At 40.5% G+C, this 20,448-nt stretch overlaps 1 protein-coding gene and 1 long non-coding RNA gene across 7 annotated transcripts in view; one reads left to right on the forward strand and one right to left on the reverse strand.

Annotated features, from left to right (window-relative positions):
- Positions 1–3,836: 3,836 nt before the first annotated feature.
- On the reverse strand, positions 3,837–18,490 carry AQP4 (aquaporin 4). 5 transcript variants are annotated; one of them, XM_020870901.2, is made up of 5 exons: positions 18,375–18,490; positions 14,478–14,892; positions 13,428–13,592; positions 13,071–13,151; positions 3,837–8,792 (listed from the first exon to the last, which is right to left on the reverse strand). In XM_020870901.2, the coding sequence occupies exons 1-5, from the start codon at positions 18,404–18,406 to the stop codon at positions 8,514–8,516; spliced, it is 972 nt and encodes a 323-aa protein (XP_020726560.1). In that variant the 5' UTR covers positions 18,407–18,490; the 3' UTR covers positions 3,837–8,513. The 5 variants fall into 5 exon arrangements, with proteins under 5 accessions (XP_020726560.1, XP_020726561.1, XP_020726563.1 ...); XM_020870902.2 differs by lacking the exon at positions 18,375–18,490 and adding an exon at positions 18,101–18,242; XM_020870904.2 differs by lacking the exon at positions 18,375–18,490 and adding an exon at positions 17,818–18,028.
- The window catches only part of LOC139030387 (uncharacterized), a 64,574-nt gene continuing 59,781 nt past the window's right edge, over positions 15,656–20,448 (forward strand). For both annotated transcript variants that reach the window (XR_011482749.1, XR_011482750.1), the window contains exon 1: positions 15,656–15,827. This is a non-coding gene — a long non-coding RNA (uncharacterized lncRNA). The remainder of the gene's footprint in view (positions 15,828–20,448) is intronic.

Raw genomic sequence — 20,448 nt, forward strand, 5'->3', positions numbered from 1 at the left:
CTCTGCACAGGGGCAGAGGCTGCCCTGACAATTCCCGCTCTGGGTGGGAGCAAGAAAATAGGAGCCTCTGTCCTCTGACTTTGCTCTTACTGAGGGACTCCCCCATGATCATCCGTTTTCTTCTCTTTCCCCTGTGGGAGCCCTAAGTCAATGAATTAATGTTTTTTGTTGGAATATAGTTGCTTTACAATGTTGTGTTAGTTTCCACTGTACGAAGTGAATCAGTTATATATATGTACATATTTGTCCTCCGTTTTGGATTTCCTTTCCATTCAGGTCACCCTCTGGGAACCCCAGATTTACACAGATAGTTCCCCAGTCACTGGTAGTACATCTCTATGTTGTAGTTTAAAAGACTTTTGTCTTCTGAAAGTCTGAGTCAAATCAGGTGGGAACTGAAGCTACAGTTCTGAGGCTTGAACACAAAGAGGTAAGTACTGATGACAGTCATTCTACTCGTTCATTTCCCAAAGCTGTTGCCATTCCAACAGTGTTACTACTTGGCCCACTCATTGTTATATTTATCTATTTATTTTTGGCTGTATAGCACAGTGTGTAGGATCTTAGTTCCCTGACCCAGGATTGAACCTGAGCCCTGGCAGTGAAAGCTCTGAGTCCTAAGTGCTGGACTCGCAGGGAATCCCCATCTTTATTATTATTATTTTTTTTGCAGATAAAATCAGTCCACTTTATAGGCTGATACAGAATAAGTTATCACATACTATTAGTTCAATTTATTGTCAAACATCATTTTATTGCTTCTGTTTTTTAAAATTGTATGTTAAATAAAACTAATAGCTAAATAAAAATTTATTAAAGCTTTCTATAAGATCCTGAACAAAATAGGTGTGTTAGCATTCATACTGATTGGGTAATTAATAGGTAAAGAAGAACTAAGATATATATTAATTGTTTTAATGAAGGGCAGAGAGAAATTGTCAGATTAGGTAAAGACCAATTAGGAAATCTGGGTGATTGATAAAGAGTGAGCAGTATCTGTCATACCCTTGCTCAAGAAAAGAAGGTATTTTCTTGACTATTCAGTCCCTTTCAAAAACACTTTAAGTTCAGCTGATTAATCTTTGTAGCATTTGCATTGGACGGTTTCAATCTTTCTTCAGAGGTGGTCAAAATGATAACCAGCAGTCAAGTTGTGAACAGCTGAGAGATCAAACATGCTGAAGTCTAACATGTAAGAAAGAAACAAAGACTTGGAAAAAGCAGATATGAATGTTGACATGACTGGTGGCCTAGAAACACCCCAACCTCAGGTAAGAGACAGTACAGGACAGCTACTAAGAGTTGAGTCTGTTGGACAGACTGTCTGGGTTCAAATCTCACTTCCCCCACTTGGTAGCTGACTTTTAACTATTTACTTACCCATCTGAGACCTCAGTTTCCTCACCTATAAAATGGGACTAGTAGCAGTATCTACTTTGTAAGGTTTCTTTACGTAGTGTCAAATATATGTCTAGTGCACAGTACATGTTATTATCATTATTGAATTGTGGAAGACCTAATCAGTACCTTTGCAATCAATCCTCAACACTCTCTTCTGGACCAAATGAAAATCATCTTTAATAGTGGTCTTTATAATATTTTTGTAAATAAAAATCAATCAAAATTTCTTAAATTACCCAATCTAAAGGAAACACATTGTAGCTGTCAACTCTATTCTCTTATTTGGGATCTTGTCTAAGATTTGTAATAGGTACTCCAGATCTGTAGTACTTAATTTATTATCCCTCACTGATGCTGTGTGTAAAGATTTCCCATAGTATGGAGAAGATGTTTCTTGCCACTTGATGGCTGATGGGAAATTAGGCTGATGTATGGAAGAGAGAACTCTGTGTGATTTAGGGAAACAACATAAGGGATTGGGATTAATAGGGATGTGAGTTCCTGTTTTTGCTTTAGCACTAGGTACACTTTGACACTCATCTTGGGAAATGAGAAAGATAGTAATGCTTGCCCCACAGCATTTTGAAGAGTAACAGATTGAGACCAATATTTGGAAAATCTGAGACCCCATGTATGCTCATAACTGATAGTTATTCTAATCTGTGCATTTCTCCTCTACCATTCTGATCCTTGGCCAACATTTTTTTTAAGGAAGAAGGCATACAGGCTCTGATTTTCCATCTATTCTCAGATTAACTTACCTCTTTCAGACTGGAGAGTTTCTTTCTTTCACCTATCCATCCATCCATCCATCCATCCATCTATCCATCCACCCCTCCATCTTTCCATCCAGTCATCCCTCTTGCATTTACTGAGCATTGTGCTGGGTACTGTGCTTAGCCGCTCAGTTGTGTCCAATTCTTTGAGATCCCAGGGACTGTAGCCTGCCAGGTTCCTCTGTCCATGGCGATTCTCCAGGCAAGAATACTGGAGTGGGTTGTCATGTCCTTCTCCAGGAGATCTTCCCAACCCAGGGATTGAACCCAGGTCTCCCGCACTGCAGGTGGATTCTTTACTGTCTGAGCCACCGGGACACCCTTATTGAGCACTAGCCATGTGCTATCACTATTCTATGTACAGAGGTTGCAAACATTATGCTTATGGTTTCTCAAAGACTGCTGAACATGTGGAGGCAGCAGAACTCAACTAGCTTTTTGGGATCTTTAACATCTTCTTGAAACCCAAGAAATGAAGATGTAGAAAAAACTAAAAAAATATTAAGAATTAATTCAGGTGACATACTGTTTTGGACATTTTCCAAGTAGCATAATTATCTAAAATTGAGCTGACATTTATTTTCTAGCTTCCCATGCTTGTTAAAATACTTTTCTTGCTGAAACACTCATAGAGCTAAATTTCATCTAACATCTGGCCATCATATAAATATAGCAATGAAAACATGTCTCGTTGCTTACACATTAGGTATACATTTTAGAAATCCAATTAGTGTTTTTTCTTTCTAAAGTGCATTTTTCCCTTTATTTTCTTTAGCATTTGAGCTAATTTTGGACTCCTAACTGAAACTATATGCATTCAAATATTTTGCACACATCTATACAGTAAAAATCAACTAGATCAAAGTATAGTGCTTTGTAGTATTTCCTAATGATTGAGATATTCTTTAAGTCATTTATTCACTTATACAACAAGCATTTATTGAGAGAAATGTCAAGCCTAGTTCTCAGTGCTGAGAATAAGACATAGTCTCAGCCCTTAAGGAGTTTAAACTCTAGTAGGGGAGACAGAAACCTACACAAACGATTTCACTACAATGTGACAAATGCAATAAGAGGTTCACATCCACCTGGCTCTTTTTTTTTTTTTTTTCCCACCTGGCTCTTAAGGCAGCATTCACCACTCTTCTGATGGGTTGCATGTTACATAAATGACTGTCCACAATCCTTCCTTGCAGGTCTGTAACCTCTCAAAATTGAGAAGTTCCAACCAAGAACCCAAGGGAGTAAACTGATACTCACTGAGGCTACGTTATCCATCTGGGTAGGCAGAATTTGCCAAATGCCCTAAGGCTGGATCGTCTATTTCGCAATACCAGCCTCATTTGAGTCACAGTTGTTTTAAGTCTTCACTCTTTGACTCTCTATAATGATAGCTGATATTCAATGGTCTGTTTTGCACAGATGTGAACATTTAGAATTAAGCCCACAAAAACACGTTTTCACTGTCTATATGAGGACCTACCATACTGTGTACTCTGTAGGCTTTCAAAAATATATTTTATTTTATGGATTCCACCACCATTTCATTTGGCGTTGCTTGTACTCAAATACCTAAACCTCCTGGTCCTTCTAAATGATGCTTCAAGATGAGATGAGCAAAAGCTGTGGATGAATTTTCAAAGTCATCAAACACAATGCTTATCTTTAAAAATATTAAACACTTTATTTGCACAAGCTTAGTAATATGAGATCAACATAATTCATGGAAATCAACCACAGTGCTAACACTTTAATAGATTATTCCAAATATTAGACATTACAGTTTCAATCTCCTTAACATTAGCTCTAACACTGGAATAACATTTCAGTTAATGAATAATTGTGAATATAACCATATGTTCAGCTTATTCTCACCAGTTTATCATGAATTACAATTTTATTGTGATTTGAGTCATAAAAGTGATAAACAATTGTTTATATAGTTTTATAAATTGCATGTTTATTTAATTAATCCTGAAGAGAATCTAGAAATACATTCTGATGGGTTATATAAATTCAGTGTATTTTTTAGCTCTTGGATTTTAACATGCATAGGTAATGCTATAACTGCTTTTAAGTTTAATGTTTATCATACATGTTGCATAACATTTATTTGATTTGTATTTTCATAGGTTATTGTCATTTGCCAAAGTGAGTAGCCACAGTTTTAAAGCCCTGGATTAAATATCTTGCATGTATTTTAGGGAAGAGGGTTTCAAAAGTTACATCTGTTTTGGGGTGATCTGTAAAGTACTACGGAAGCAATGCAAATGTACACAATTTGGGGTAAAGAGAGTGAGTTTTGTTACATTACACTTTCCAGAGAGTAAACACACTTTTCAAATAATTTTGATGCCATCAACATATTGGGAAAGACAGAATGACTTTCAGGTATAAAATAGCCTGAGTTTGCATATTCTATAGTGCTTATGATGAGAATTTGTATCAGCTTTCTCTTGTCTTATTAGTTGGTCTGTTGGGCTCACATTGTCATTCTCAGCTGTCACAAAGGCAATTTATCTGTCAATGGTCACAGCATGTGGGAACAGTGTCAACAGGCTGCAACCGAGAGCTTCATTGGGATCAATTCTAGTATTTGAATGTGCTGTTCTATTTTGGAATTTTTTGGTTCATTATGGAGTTTAAACCAGTACGTGAGTGGCCTGGTTTCATGGTCTGAGAAGAATATTCTGTGCTATCTGGAATCAGACCTCTAATAATGAGCTTAATTTTGCTATGTGCTGTGTGCTGTGCCTAGTCACTCAGTTGTGTCCGACTCTGCAACCCCAGGGACTGTAGCCCACCAGGCTCCTCTGTCCATGGGATTCTCCAAGCAAGAATACTGGAGTGGGTTGCCATGCCCTCCTCCAGGGGATCTTCCCAGCCCAGGGATCGAACCCAGGCCTTCTGCAATGCAGTGGATTCTTTACCATCTGAGCCACCAGGGAACCATGTTAGCAAAATATTTCTAATCTTGTAAAATCTTTAAGACTGAGCCAGCACCTACCAACTACATCAGGAAAAGGATCAAAAGAGGGAAAGTATAAGAATATATGAAAAACATTAAATGGCAGAAATGAAGTGTAGGAATCTTACATTTAAGCAACTATTTAGATACCAGAAAATACTTCCTTCCAGTATAAAAGTTGAGAACTCTTTGAAGAAAATGTCATCTTCTACAATGAAAACATACTTTCAAACTCTGGACTCGCAATTTTAAAGAAAGCCCTGAAAACTTAAACAATAACTCTTACCCTTTGTACTCCTTTGACAAACTATATACATTTGCAATGTAGGGACCACCTTACAATTGGGGGGGGGGGTGCTTGTTGTACTTTTCCTTAGGGAAGAGGCGACTGGCATCGTTTCCTGGCTGGGTATAATTCATTTATGTCCTTCCAGTTTTTTCTCTCTGATCTCTTTTCTGTGTATCTGTCAGCAGCACTCTCCTGGGAGCAGCACGATGCACTTCATTAATAAGAAGGGATTAAAGGAAAAAGCCCCAGTCTCTTAATACACTTGGATAATTTGGTGTCATCCACAAGGCAAAAGACCCCTGCTGCATAGATGTCATTAGAAAGGTACAATTTCATTACTTTTTACTGGTAGAGCCTTGAGTGAAATACAAAATATGTTGTCTCATATGCGGGGAAAGGAAAGTGCAAAAGCTTTCATTTGCTGCATGCCCCTAAAATAGTAGAAGGCAAAAATATATTCTATGGTTTTTACATTTATATGGCCTTCTCTTAGTAGTCCTTGAACTCATGCTTCTATTAAATATTGAACAAAATAAAGATGAAAAGAAAATTATATCCTTAAATCACAAATGACATGTATATATATATTTTCTCAACTAACACACTTGTTTTAAATACCTACTATCTGCCAGGTACTCTGCTTGTTGCTGGAAAACAGATGACCAAAATATGAAGGTTTTTTTTTTCCAGTGATAACTTATCAAATGCTCTAACTGGAAGTAAGTGTAAAATTGACTGTATAAGAAGTAAACCATATGGCTGAATAAAAATGCTCCTATACCAGTAAACTTTAAGTGTATTCAAAAAATGTTTCCTTTTTTCCCTTGATGTGCATTAGTTGCTCAGTTGTGTCCAACTCTTTGCGACCCCATGGACTGTAGCCAGTCAGGCTCCTCTGTCCATGGAATTCTCCAGGCCAGAATACTGGGGTGGGTTGCCATTCTCTTCTCCAAGGGATCTTCCTGACCCAGGGATCAAACCTGTGTCTCCCGCATTGCAAGCAGATTCTTGATCATCTGAGCCACCAGGGAAGACCCTTTCCTGTGCTAACCTAACTTATTTTTGAACTGGCATGTTTGTCTGTGGTTGATGGCATTATCTCTTGAGCTAAACCACCCCCAGTTTTAAGCCTTTAATGATATATTGAGCAAGCACTTGAAAAGGTGGGCATAAACCATCCTTAGAAATACACCCTAGTTCCTATAGAAGCTGTCCTAAGCAGGAAGCAGTGTGCCTCAGTGATGGAGGGTATGGATGGCCACCAAAGGGACCTGGGATTTAGGCACCTGCCAAAAAGATGACAATGGGACTTCTGGGGACTCCTCTGGTGTGATGTCTCTCTTGGAAACTTACGCATTCCTTTCCTAGCACCAAAGAGAATCAGATTTAATAGTGGTCCACTATCTCACTGCAACAGACACACAACTGCCATTAACACTGAAAAGTGACACGCAGTTGGAACTGTGCGTGGGAGAAGAAAGCCCTTGATTATCAGCTATTTATAAGCCACTCTTTGCAGTGACAGTTTTTTTGCTTTACTATTAGCTTTTGTTCAGTGAAATCGACTTTTGCAGCTCTGTGTCTAAAACAAAGGCTAGAACAGACTGGGGTTTCGATGACAGCAACTGGCATTTCTAGAGACAATTTTACCGACATAAGCCAAAGCGTACGGAAAAAAAAAAACAAAACAAAACAAGTTATTTTGACAAACAAATGAGTCAATAATGAAAATACTTAAAAACCACATTGGGTTACATACAATATCTCTACAAATGAAAGATTGTCATCTAGTCAGCTTGGAATACAGAGGATTTTGATGTTCTCACCCTTTTATTTTGCAGTCTTGTTGTTCCTTGACCCTCGTGCATTTTAGTTCATTAAAATATCATTACATGTACAGTGAAGATGAACAACAAATGCACAATGAAGATTATCAATAAATGTCATGAGAAGTGGGAGGGTAGCAGCGATTGGGGCTGGCAGGACCAGTGTGTACACCTTCTAGAACGAGCAAAGCTTAATAATTAACAAAAACTCAGAACTCAACTAGTTGTGTTCTTGTTATCAAAAATATGTCTCAGCTAATGTTTAAGTACAGTTAACCAAAATTACAAACAAACAAAACCCCCAGTTTTGCCAATAAATTAAAAAAGAATAAGCAAATGGTTAAGTGGTTAAAAGTTTAGATTGTTAACCTCTTGTGGTGTCTTTGAGGATGTGCACTGAAAACAGATCAACTATCTGAAACCATGAGACAGATTGCCTTTTTCCATATGATTTTTGTATGATGGTACGTTTCCACCCACCCCCATACGATCTTTCAGGTCTGTTTGTCCTGAGTCTCAATAGGTGCCTTATGATGTGGATGTTTTATTAGGTGAATAAACATAAAAAATTTATGAACATTATTCAAATTTCTGGGCTTTAGGTCCATATTTACCCTAGAGACAGTGAGGAGGAGGAAGAAATATTATGAGCTGAAGTTTGGGTTGAAAGTTGGGTATTTGAAACATAAATGAAAACAACTCATTAGCAATGACTCATTAATATTCATTTGCCGAGGTAGTTTAAGCATAAGGGATTGCGTGTAAAAGAGTTTGTTATATTTTCTTTCTTGAACGTGCAAGACTCTGTGACATACTCTGTATTTTGCCATTGACAAACTTGATTTAAAAGAATATTCAGATGAGGATTGACAATACCAGCTACAAGGAAGAGGAAATAAGCTGATAGGTTATGTCTGTGTGATAGATATGTCAGGCAAGCCTTAACAAAATCTGATAGCATTTTAAATTGATTATCAATGAATGTCAAATAGATAAATTAGATACACATTTGCTTTCGGGATACTTCAAAAAAAAAAAGATTTTTTTCTTGTTTTAGATTTGAAATTCATGATATGTTTCTTCCAGCCCTCCTTGGTAAATAATGAAATATTTACTGTCTAGACTGAGTAATATGACATGAAACGACAAACCTGCACATGTCTAATTTATAACAAATCTGTTTCCTTAATGGGTGGAAGGAAATCTGAGGCCAGTTCTAAGGGCTCTTGTCTGCTTTCAGTGCTGTCTCCTAGTCATACTGAAGACAACACCTCTCCAGATGGGTCCTTCCCTTTCTTCTCCTCACCCCGGTCAATGTCGATCACGTGTACCACTCCGGGTTTTAGAATCAAGTCGTCGGTCTCTACCTGACTCCTGTTGTCTTCCACCTCCATGTAGCTCCCTTTTGTTTGCTGGGCAGCTTTGCTGAAGGCTTCTTTAAATCGACGTTTGAGCTCAACATCTGGACAGAAGACATACTCATAAAGGCCACCAGCGAGGACAGCTCCTATGATTGGTCCAACCCAATATATCTGGGAGAAAGATGGAAGAGTTATAGAGTATAAGTAGAGTAAAACTAGTTCTCTGAACAATGCGTGAATATAGAACTTTGGATTTAAATTGAGAGCAAATATGGCATGCATAAAAAGACCACTGGAAACAAAATAAGAAAACACATTAAATCTACATCTGAGATCCATGTATTACTAAATAACATTTTGAACAGAAAATAAGAAGACTGTTTCCTCTTCTCTTTTCCTGCTTTCATTATGTTCTTTTCATTTTCTGATAATCCTGAAAGATAGGTCCTCTTTGATGGTACTTTAAATTAAAAAGACACTAAAGCTTATTAAACTAAAATAGAGAAAAAATTTTCTGGAGAGTATCAATACTTGTTTTCTTAATATTGCCATCTTATATTGGTTTTCTGCATAATCACAATCATAGTACAGATTGTAACCACTTGGGGCTTTAATTATTCAGTATAGCATGATAAATGGAATCTGAGGTCTACTACTTAGCAATTTTGTGACTGCTCGCATCCACTACATAACTTCATGAACACTTAATTCCATCAGCTGAAAAACAGGAATAATAATAATACACACCTCACTGTTGTCAGGATTAAATTGAAATAATACTTGTAAAGTACTTAAGAGTTCCGGTTTCATAGTAACTTGCTCCTTTCCATGTTTCCTAGACAATTTAAAGATGTATGGGACTAGGCTGGCTATAAGTCACTTTCCTTATGTTACGTGTTTTTTTCTCTGAAATTTGGTGATTTGTTTTAAGAGAAGACCTCAAGGTTTGTCCATTAATCTTCTTGCAGAGTGCTTTCATCCTCATGGTTCTTATACTGATGACTTGGTGGAAAAATCTGTGCTGAGTTTATGGATGATGGTGAGTAGAGGACTTGCCATCCCATAGGATTTTAATTCAATAACTAGAAGTTTCTATCATATTAGTTATGTGTCTAGGATAAACTAAGTTTTGAAATTGGATAAACTCTAACACCTGCCTTAGAGTACATGTAGACTACAGGATCTCAGACAGTAAAAATCTGCCTACAATGCAAGAGACCTGGGTTCATCTCTGGCTCGGGAAGGTTCCCTGGAGAAGGGAATGGCTACCCATTTCAGTATTCTTGCCTGGAGAATTCCATGACAGAGGAGCTCGGTAGGTAGGTGACAGTCCATGGGGTTGCAAAGAATCAGACAAGACTGAGCAATTAAGACTTTCACTTTCAGATTGTAGAATATTAGACATTCATTCAACAGATGGACTTGAACAACAGTTATTGTTGTTGTTGTTCAGTCACTAAGTTCTGTCCAACTCTTTGTGACCCCATGGACTGCAGCATGCCAAACACTGTTTATTGAATACTTTCTCTGGGCTGGCTATATTCAGTACTTAACTTGTATTAGCTCATTTTATTCTAACTGATCTCTGAGATAGATATTATTATTATTATCCCATTTTATTGGTAAGAAAATGGATATGCAGAGAGGGTGAGAAGCTTGCTTAAAAATTTATGCTTAACAAGTGGTTGAGCTGGGATTTCAGGTCTGTCTGATTTCAAAGCTCTCTTTTGAACCATTATGCTGTTTTCATTATACTCGCTAATGGTAAAGAACCCACCTGCCAACGCAGGAGACATAAGAGACAGGGGTTTGATCCCTGGGTCAGGAGGATGCCCTGGAGAAAGGAATGGAAACCCACTCCAGTATTCTTCCCTGGAGAAGCCCATGGACAGAGAAGCCTGGTGGGCTACAGTCAATGGGATCATGAAGAGTTGGACACGACTGAAGTGCTTAGTGCGCACACACACACATGCTACACTTCTCTCACTTGAAAAAAAAAATCAGATGAATGCTTTTTGGTTAAAACACTCTCTAGAAATTAAATTCACTTAGCACCCTCATTGCAAAGTCTAAAGAAAATTCAAACTTAAGCTGAAGCGGAACACACATACTTTACAGGGAAATTGTTGACAAAGTGGCTCCAAGAACCAAGTTTCTTATCTTGAACATGAAAGAAACCATGTCAGAGTTTACCTTCTTGATGCCCTTTCAAAGGGGAAATGAGAGCCCTCCTCTAAATGTCTTTGTGCTATGTTCCTTTGGTAAGATCTCTTTTGGTATGCTCTGTTCCATAAGCTACAAATTTCGCAAGACAGACAAAGGACTGCTAAATAATTACAATTCCCTCAAAACACTTATTCAGAAGACATCTGGCTGCATGCTGTCAAAAAAAATCTCAGTTTCAAGTTGCTATTACCAAAGTTATAATGCCCCTTAACTTTTAAAATTCATAAAGATAAAGAATTTTTACTGCTAAAAATCCAGAAAATTAGACTAAAAAATATAATTACACCACACACAAAATTCATCATGAATATCTTGCTATTTTCATCTATTGGTCTACCTATTTACAGATATACTTTAAATTAATTGTTAATTTTACACAACCTTTGTTACAAAATGGACATTAGTTTTCAGTAGGATTAAGTGTTATAAAATAGCAACAAGGGGAACCTTAGATTCAATCAACAAGCTAAGGATTTTTTTTTGGCACTCAAATTTTAACTAGTGTATCACAACTCAAGTTATTAATAAAAACATGTTTTCATCTACATTTTAAAGTCCTCATGGATTAAAAGTTTTCATTTTTTAAATTTTAAATAGAAAAATTGTTTAAATGTATAAGTTGAACTAAAAGTTGTACTTTTATCATAAGATCTATATACTGCGTTCAGTTGCTCAGTTGTGCCCAACTCTTTGTGACCCCATGACACCAGGCTCCTCTGTCCATAAAATTTTCTAGGCAAGAATACTGGAGTGGGTTGCCATTTCCTCTTCTAGGGGATCTTCTTGACCCAGGGATCAAACCGGTGTCTCTTGCATCTCCCGAATTGGCAGGTGGGTTACCACTAGTGCCACCTGGGAAGCCCTGAGATCTATATACTGCATTTCCATGCCTGTTAATGTGGTAAGTCCTTAGAGACATACATGGGAATTTCAGTGGCAAAATGACCAATTGCATGGATAGCATTGCTGACTAAACTTTTTCATGGCTGGGTCCAAATCCTTGCTTTTGATCACTGATGTTCATGCTTTTATTTAATGGGATAGATTACTCGTGAAGACTTGCGACACTTTTCTTAGAAGTGAATGCACATAGCAGTGTGGCAGTTTCTCCTCATTTGCAACATAAATCACGGATGCATGCATGTGACTGTGTCAGTAACCCCTGTATGCATGACGTTAAAACATAAGTGACATCTATCACAGAAAAGAATCTGAAAAGAATATATGTATACATTCATATATCTGTATGTATAATGAAATCACTTTGCTGCACACCTGAAACTAACATGGAATTGTATATCAACTATACTGCAATAAAACAAATTAGTTAACAAACATTTTCTTCCATTCATGAATTAAAAATAAAAGGTGTAAAAGAGCATTCACAACATATACATGAAAATAAAAGTTAGCCCCATTTGAAGCTGGCTGATATACACCTATTTTTATTGGTTGTGGTCAGTACGTAAAAGGTCTTCAGAACTGCCACATTATTCATTTAAGGGATTTAAATTTCTTTTTGGTAAGAAACAATTGAAAAGAAATTGTGGTATTAAAAATGCATACCGCCGCTCTCTAGAAGCACTGCCCCTACATTAATAAGTAGGGTAGGCATGAGGTGTGAGAAGTGTGTCTTTTCTGAAAGTCATTTATTTTTCCAGCTATGGTTATGGTGATAATAGCATAAGCACTGGCACTATCTATTCCTCAGCATCTGCAGTTCAAATGCTTCCAACTCCTATACTATTAATTGGGTTCATGCTTTTGTAAACAAAAAGGGTAAATATTTTTGCTATGTGCTTTTAAGCATTTCTCTTTTTCTTCTTTTTATTGTTTTGCAAGCATATTACGTGTCATTGCTGGGAAGGGTTTACTTTCAATTATTTAAACACCATATTCACTTCACCACCCTGATTTTAATTTGTTACAGACAGGCAACCTCCATATATAATATATTCTGCCAAAGTCTGTCAGAATACAGTGTGCAGAGCAGTGCTTAAAAAAAAAGACTATCACTAAAGGCTCAAAACAGATATGAAATGTTTTACAGCAGATAAAATCTGTCCTAGTTTGTCCCTAGTCTTTATGAAAGATGTAATAAAGTGATGGTGGGGGTGTTAAAATTGGGTGAAAGAGAAACTAGTGAGCAAAATAACAGGAAAAAGCTCTATGGCTAATTGTCCTCAACTGTAGGAAAATAGGAACAATGAACATGGTGGTTACCCAGTGGTTTTCCCAATTTCCCATGATAACTGCAGGTCCAAAGGATCGGGCGGGGTTCATGCTGGCACCAGTGTAATTGATCTACAGGGAGAAAGAACACAACTTCAGACATTGCTGAAACAGGGCTACTAACAGGTAGCCTTCATTGCATTATGTCACTGTTGGCCAGATCAGTTAGAGGAAGGTTAGCAGCCTTAGCAACATTCTCATCACAAAGTTAGCAAAACAAAAACCTAAAATGGACAGACAAGGCTGGATACTAAAGAACTACTGCTGTGAAACACAACATCTTCAGGCCAGCTGTAGGGTGAGGCTAAACAACGTGGATCCGTTATTTAAAGGAACTTGGAAACTTACTGCAAATAAATGTCCAATTGCAACAGAGATGCCAATGGCTAAAGCTATGGAACCGGTGACATCAGTACGTTTGGAATCACAGCTGGCAAAAATAGTAAACACCAACTGAAATGTGATTATCAACTCCACCAGGAGACCGTGTCCAGCGCTAAGATTTCCGTGAACCTGGAAACAGAAAAATACTCCATCTGAATCGACAAGAGAACCTTTTCTGTGATAACATATCATTGTGAAAGGCACATTTTATTCCTATAAAAACTGATAGTAGTTTGAGTCTTCTATTCCACCCCTGATTGAGACATGCATTCCTCACCCCCCACCCCAGCCAAAAAGAAATACTCATGTTGGGCCAGCACAGATAATTAATTACTCTTACAATGACCAAGTGGGCGTTTGTGCTGAATATTCTTTTCTACAAAGAAAGCAAAATATGCTACTGCTGCACTTAACTTATAAAAGAGTTTCTTGAGAGTCTTGTAATTTTATAAGGCAATGATTAAATTCATTAATTAGGTTTAAATTAATTAATATATATTTCAATTAAAATTTAAACTGTGTGGTTTTTTAATCAACCCTTGTGCTGAGCTAACAAATGATATACTTAATCAGCTAAGAACAAAACCAGGATCAAATGCCAATTTATTTTTTAAAGTGTGACCCTTGATGTTTTAAACCTCACATACATGGCAAAAAACAAAACTGTTCCTTCTGCTAGTGAACCAATAAATAATTGTAATAAAAATGGCTTTTGTTACATATATAGTCAATGCAGTCACTGGGATGGAGAGAAAGAGGATAAAAAAGAACCCAACATAATTTTTGTGCTGCCCAGACTTAGTGCTATTCAAGTCACTCAACAGCAAATAATGACTTTATATGATATATTCAATGTGGCTAGAATCAGTTTGCACCCCTAGCAAGAGTTATCAGACAACCCCTGGGAATAAATTAGCAATTTTAGGAAAGACTCTTAGGTCAGCAGGGTGTCATTTAGCACTCCATATAAGCTGCCTGGAGTCCGAGACTGAAAACAACAGCTAAAGATGGTACCGTGGTGACTCCGAGGCCCCCCACCACACTGGGAGGCGTGACCAGGTAGAGAATTCCGGCTCCAATGATGGCGCCCAGGCACTGAGCTGCAATGTAGAAGACAGACTTGGCGATGCTAATCCTCCTGGTGCACACCATGGCCACCGTCACAGCAGGATTGATGTGGCCACCACTGATGTGGCCAAAGCACTGGACCATAGTCGCGATGCTGAGTCCAAAGCAGAGGGAGATGAGAACCATGTCGACAGGTAATGGCTTTTCTGCTCCACCCCAGTTGATGGTGGATCCCAGGCTGAGTAGGACAAAAATGAGCATGGCCAGAAATTCTGCGGTGACTGCCTTCCAGAAAGTTTGTGTCCAGACTCCTTTGAAGGCCACCATGATACTCTCTCTTGTACACAAAGGTCCACACTTACTGAAAAGAAAAGCAAAATTGGCATCAGAAGCTACCGAATCAGAGTCTCCTTGAAATGAAGATGGCCGGGCCCTCGGGCTTCCAGGTGGCTCAGTGGTAAAGAATTTGCCTGCCAATGCAGGAGACGTGGATTTGATCCCTGGGTTACGATGATCCTCTGGAGAGGGAAATGGCAACCCACTCCAGTGTTCTTGCCTGGAAAATCCCATGGACAGAGGAGCCTGGCAGGTTACAGCCATGGGGTCTCAAAGAGTCTGACAACTGAGCCATCAAATAGCAGTAGCAGGTTCTCAGTCTCGCCCCATTGTGGGGCGCCTCCCACCAAAGTTTATTTGCATATAAAGCCTCCCTGAAGGTCATCTGCATACAAAGAAAGGATGCTTCTGGAAAATCTCCTTAATTACTTAATTATCTCCTTAATTAATAATCAGGAGATTCTCATTCTGATCCCCTTTGATTTAATATCCAAAGATCATCCAGTTTCACTGAAAAATTACCTGAATTGTCCTAGAAAGGAAAATGTCTGGATGAAGTTCCTTAAAGAATTAAGAATAAAGTATATTTACCTTGTAGTTAATTCCCTCAGAGCAAGTTTTGACGTTTTCAATGTACTTTTTACATGTCATTTCTATTTGGAACCTATGGCCATAAGAAAGAGAGATCTTTTCCAGTTTTGCACTTTCTGGTTCAAATGGCATTCTGGAAATGGATTTTGAGAGCTGACAGTCCCTTCTCTCCTCCAGTGGAGAGTCTGATGAAGGGGTGTTCTGCGAGGAAGCCAGGAAGGCTGTCTTTTGAGAATTTCCTTTGACTGATACGGGCAGTGGGGACTCACACAGCAGAGCTGGGACCCAGGAATGGGACGAGGACGCTGCCGTGCCCTCCCGGCCAGCGTGGGGAGAAGTCTGAGAGCCCGCCTAGTCCGGAAGAGGCAGGTGGGGATGCGTCCAGCGCAGGCCGCAGGGGACCCGGAGCGCCTCTCCGAGGGAGGGGAACGGGCCCCGGCTGGGGCGGCTCCGGGCAGCCCGCCAACCCCCGGGTCCTACTTGGGGGATGGGTTAGAAGTGCATCCTGGCCTATGCAGTACTTCTGCAGGGTTGAGGGACCATCCCTTCTTGGGCTTAACTCCCCATTCCTTGATGTTCACCTCTCTGATAAAACCTCCCAGAGGGATCCTGGAGGCCAGTGCGGGCGGGCAGCGCCCCGGGCACCCTAGCCACCAAATGCAGGGGACAGCGACTTGGGGAGAGGGGCGGGAGGCTGCTGGACGCGGGGAGGGTGGTTAGGGAGACCGTGGGCCTCAAAGCAGGAGGCTCTGGAAAGTGGTTTTTCTCTAGTGTCTTCTTGATGGCCTTTTCTAAATCTGCTGATACCTCTTCTGGGGGAGCTTGCGTGCCTTGAGGGGGTGGGGAGGGTTGGTGGCGAGGGAGGTGAAGGTTGGGGGGGGGGCAGCAAGGCAGCCTTTGGGAAGGAAGACCCTCTCTTCCTCCACTGTTTTCCTGATAATACCTTGGGATCTTCACAGCTGAGAAGGGATGAGCTTTGAGGATATTAATGGCAAAAAAAGACTAGGATTTCTCTTGGGGGGCAATCATCCCAGTGACCCCGTTTTTCAAGATATTTGCCCACCATCCTTGGTCTGTGATGGGGTAGGAGAGAGTGATGGAATGTGGGAAGCAGTTAATGAGATTCATCCCAGGGGACTATGAAAAGGTGATGTGAGAAAGTGGGTTTCCCAGGTGGTGCTAGTGGTAAAGAACCCACCTGCTAATGCAGGAGAGTTGGGTTCCACCCCTGGATTGGGAAGATCCCCTGGAGAAGGGGACAGCAACCCACTCCAGTATTCTTGCCTGGAGAATCCCATGGACAGAGGAACCTGATGGGCTAAGGTCCATGGTGTTGCAAAGAGTCCGAAACGACTGAAGCGACTTAACACGCCCAAAGGCAGGCAAGAAAGCCAGGTATTTTAACAGATTAGAGTTATCCCATTTCTACTGAGCATGGGCCCTTCCCTCCCCCATCGAGTCCCCAGGAGCCGGGTCTTATTGAGCCAGTGGGTGAGAACTGTGCCCACAAGGGCCAGGGGAATGCTGCCTTGACCTTTAGGATCTTGACTCAGCCCCTGGTTTGACGTGGGGCTTTGCTACAGAACTGGAAAGCGAAGCCCATTTTCTGCCCAAGCCTAGGTGGCTCCAGGAGGGGACCAGCCAACCCCGTCTGTCCAGAGCATCCCCTGTCCCAGTGAACAACTCTAAGCAAATCATGCAATTAGGAGAAAGCCCAGCTGGGAGGACATTGACATCACACTCCCTAGAGGAAGAGAAAATAGAGATAAAAACAATGCTTGGAGCCAGGCAGCCAGCGAGGGTGCCCTGGAGGAGAAATGACAAGTATCCCAAAGGGGGAGAAATTCACAAATGGAAGAAAGAAGTTTCAAAAGTGGCTTTAGAACTTACCAGCAGCCCACGGCTGTAGCCAGGATGGCAGAGGGCAAGGTGCTATGTCAGGGGCTGGTCCTCTGTGGCCAGATTTAGTGGGAAAAAAGGGAGAGGCAGGAAGCTAAGGCAGCAAGGTGGGCAGGACTCGGCAGGTCCCATTCAGCAGCCACACAGCGAGCCCAGGGAGAGGCATGCCCTGGACACAGGCCGCCCCCTCCCTGCACCCTCTCCATCACCTTCCCTGCTCATTCTCTGCACCTTCTCCAGAGACCCAGTCTCAGAAGCTCAGTTGCTCTTTCAGCTTCAAACCTTTATCAGCCAGAGAAATAAAAACAACCCCCCTCCAACCCCTGAAGTAAACAAACAGACACCTTGAGCGTGCCTTTAGCTTTCTTTGAAAATCTGAAAAATCTGATCTTTTCCCAGGGCAAAGTGACCAACCCCAGAGGGCTGTGAACCCCAGGGTCCCCTGGCGGCACATACATACCTCTGTCTGGACAAGCGCTCAGCCCAGCTCTTTCACAGCCCCTCTGAGTTATCTATCGTCAATGTTCCCTTCCCTGTTCACACTCCCTGGAAACGCATCAACACCATTTGTTGTGCCTTTTTTCCTTTTGCTCCAGAACAAAGGGGGTTTGTTGATGTGACCGGGTTGTAGAGAGCCCGACAACATTACTTTCTAGCTGAACCCCTAGCCTGATCCACTTCTGGACAGCTGAGCCCCTAGATGAGTGATTTTTCTGATGAAAAATACTAGAGGATAGATTTACCTCCATAGACTCCATAGAGGCATTTTCTTAGGCTTTCAGAGGTCTCCAATATATGAAGGATTTTTGCTGTAAATCATCCCCTTTTTTCTTCTGCCCTCTCTCTGCCTCTCTTATGAGTATGCCCAATACCCAGCCCTGGAAGAACCACCCACCTGCCCTAGAGTTTCCTTCTAGATTCTGCCTGAGCAGCACACGTATCTGTAATAAAAGTGTCCTAAGTTTCATCTTTCATCCGAGCCTCAGCATTGTTCCCTTAAGGCAAAGAAAGACTTACCCCCACCGCCTCGCTGCGGGTCTGTCACTCATGCCTCCCCCGGCCAGAGTGCAGCGCTCACATTGCCAGCCCCGCGGCTCCCAGTGCGCCGGGAGTCAGATTACGGCCACTTGTCTGATTGGGTTTTTGAAGTCTTAGGGGTGGAAAGATTCGGCACCATGTGGCAATCGCCAAGTTATATTTGAACTTGAAATGACTTTCTTTACCTGATCACTGTAGACCCAGGGTATTTCAGGAACACAAAATGCTGGCTCACTTTAGGTTTCTTTAGCTGGTAATCCTTGAAAATGAGGATTTCCCCAAATCTCTATTTGAAATCCTCCCACCACAGGGAACTGCTGAGAAATTTTGTTGTTTTTGTTCTGTGTGCAGTCAAATTTGGGTGACTATTAAGAGCATGGATTTGAATTATCCAGCAGTTGAGATGAACTGAGTAAGATTCAGGCTTTGGTGCATTTGTTTTTGAATGGTGACATAGCCAGTGGGTTCTGTTGCGGAGTTTTTGCTCACAGAAGCAGTTTTTAAAGCAGTGCAGATCACTTCAGGTCCCTTGGAGCCTGTGAAGCACTGATTTGAGTAACAGGATATAAGACTGCTTTAGCGTCTCACCTGACTGTTGTGTTAACAATTGTTGGGTAAGAAGTAGCAAATTTTAAACAGATAAACGTTAAGCGGCACAACATTATTGGGAACTAGCTTGTTGTTGTTCAGTTGTTAAATCATGTCTGACTCTTTGCGACCCCAGGGACTGCAGGATGCCAGGCTCCTCTGTCTTGCATTATCTCCCCAAGTTAGCTCAAATTCATGTCCGTTGATTCGGTGGTGCTATCTAACCATCTCATGCACTGCTGCCTGCTTTTCCTTTTGCCTTCAATCTTTCCCAGCATTGAAGTCTTTTCCAGTGAGTTGGGAACTATAAGTAAATTTAATATCTAGAAACCCAAGGATAGGACTGACTTGACTGCACACCATTCGTGGGGTCCAGTGAAAAAGGACTCTTTGTTGAAAAATTATTAAGAATTTCCAGTTTGCAACAGTATGATATGAAAGAAAGTGTGGGACCCTTCTAAGTGCACAGGTTGTGTGCCAGTAAGGCAGGCCCGACTAAAGAGTTTGGTGAACTCTGGAAGATCTGACAGTTAGTGCCTGCATTTCCATCTCATTAATTTTTTTCTTTCTTTAAATAGACCACAGGTACCTAGAACTGGAATAATCATCATCCTTGATACAGGACACTCTGTCCTGGTACATCCCTGGTACATTTATGGCCCTCTTTTATTTTATAATTATATTAGTTACTTCTTAATAGTATAATGAACATCATACTGGCAACTAGACCTGTGATAATAACTCACTATGGGACCCTCTTTATCCCCATTCTGCTTCTCTACCTACTGTCTCATTTCACATAGGAGCTTCCCACCGCCCCCCCCCCCCCCCCCCCCACCCCCAGAATCGACTGTGGCAACAAAGAAATGCAGGAGAGAGAAAAAGAAAATAGTTATGTTTTCACATCATGGTTACGATTTCTTGTTTTCTTGTCTCCTCTGGATACTTGAGAACTGGGAATGGTTGAAAAGCTCTCATGAGAAAGAGGGATTACAATTTTGAGTGTGAATTTCAGAGGAGCTCTTTATTTCTGTTTCCAGCATTCTCAGATAACAAAGATTGAATTTATATCCTTTAAGAATGTGGCTGCATACTGATGGCTGTTCGGGGGTTTCAGCCTTTGAAAAAACATTCAAGTCAGAACAAACTCTGGTAAGAGGGCAACAGAGAATTTATGGCAATCTGCAAAGAACACTTAAAATATTTCCTGTTCATCCACCTTATTAGGATTGACTAGAATACATTCTTTTTTTTTTTACATAGCTGAGTAATATTCCATTGTATATATGTGCCACAATTTCTGTATCCATTCATCTGTTGATGGACATCTAAGTTGCTTCCATGTCCTAGCTATTGTCAAAAGTGCTTCCATGAACACTGGGGTACAGGTGCCTCTTTGAGTTATGGTTTTCTCAGGGTATATGCCCAGTAGTGGGATTGCTGGGTCATATAACACAATATTATA

This window comes from Odocoileus virginianus, chromosome 22 (genome assembly GCF_023699985.2).
Source record: "Odocoileus virginianus isolate 20LAN1187 ecotype Illinois chromosome 22, Ovbor_1.2, whole genome shotgun sequence".
NCBI lineage: Eukaryota > Metazoa > Chordata > Mammalia > Artiodactyla > Cervidae > Odocoileus > Odocoileus virginianus.

Excerpts from the sequence above, each read along its gene's own strand:
- AQP4 (XM_020870901.2), bottom strand. The coding sequence starts at position 18,406 with ATGAGTGACAGACCCGCAGCGAGGCGGTGGGG. Across the intron at positions 13,593-14,477 it reads GGGGCCTCGGAGTCACCACG|GTTCACGGAAATCTTAGCGC; the intron begins GTACCATCTTTA and ends TTCTGTTTCCAG. Across the intron at positions 13,152-13,427 it reads CAATTGGACATTTATTTGCA|ATCAATTACACTGGTGCCAG; the intron begins GTAAGTTTCCAA and ends TTCTCCCTGTAG.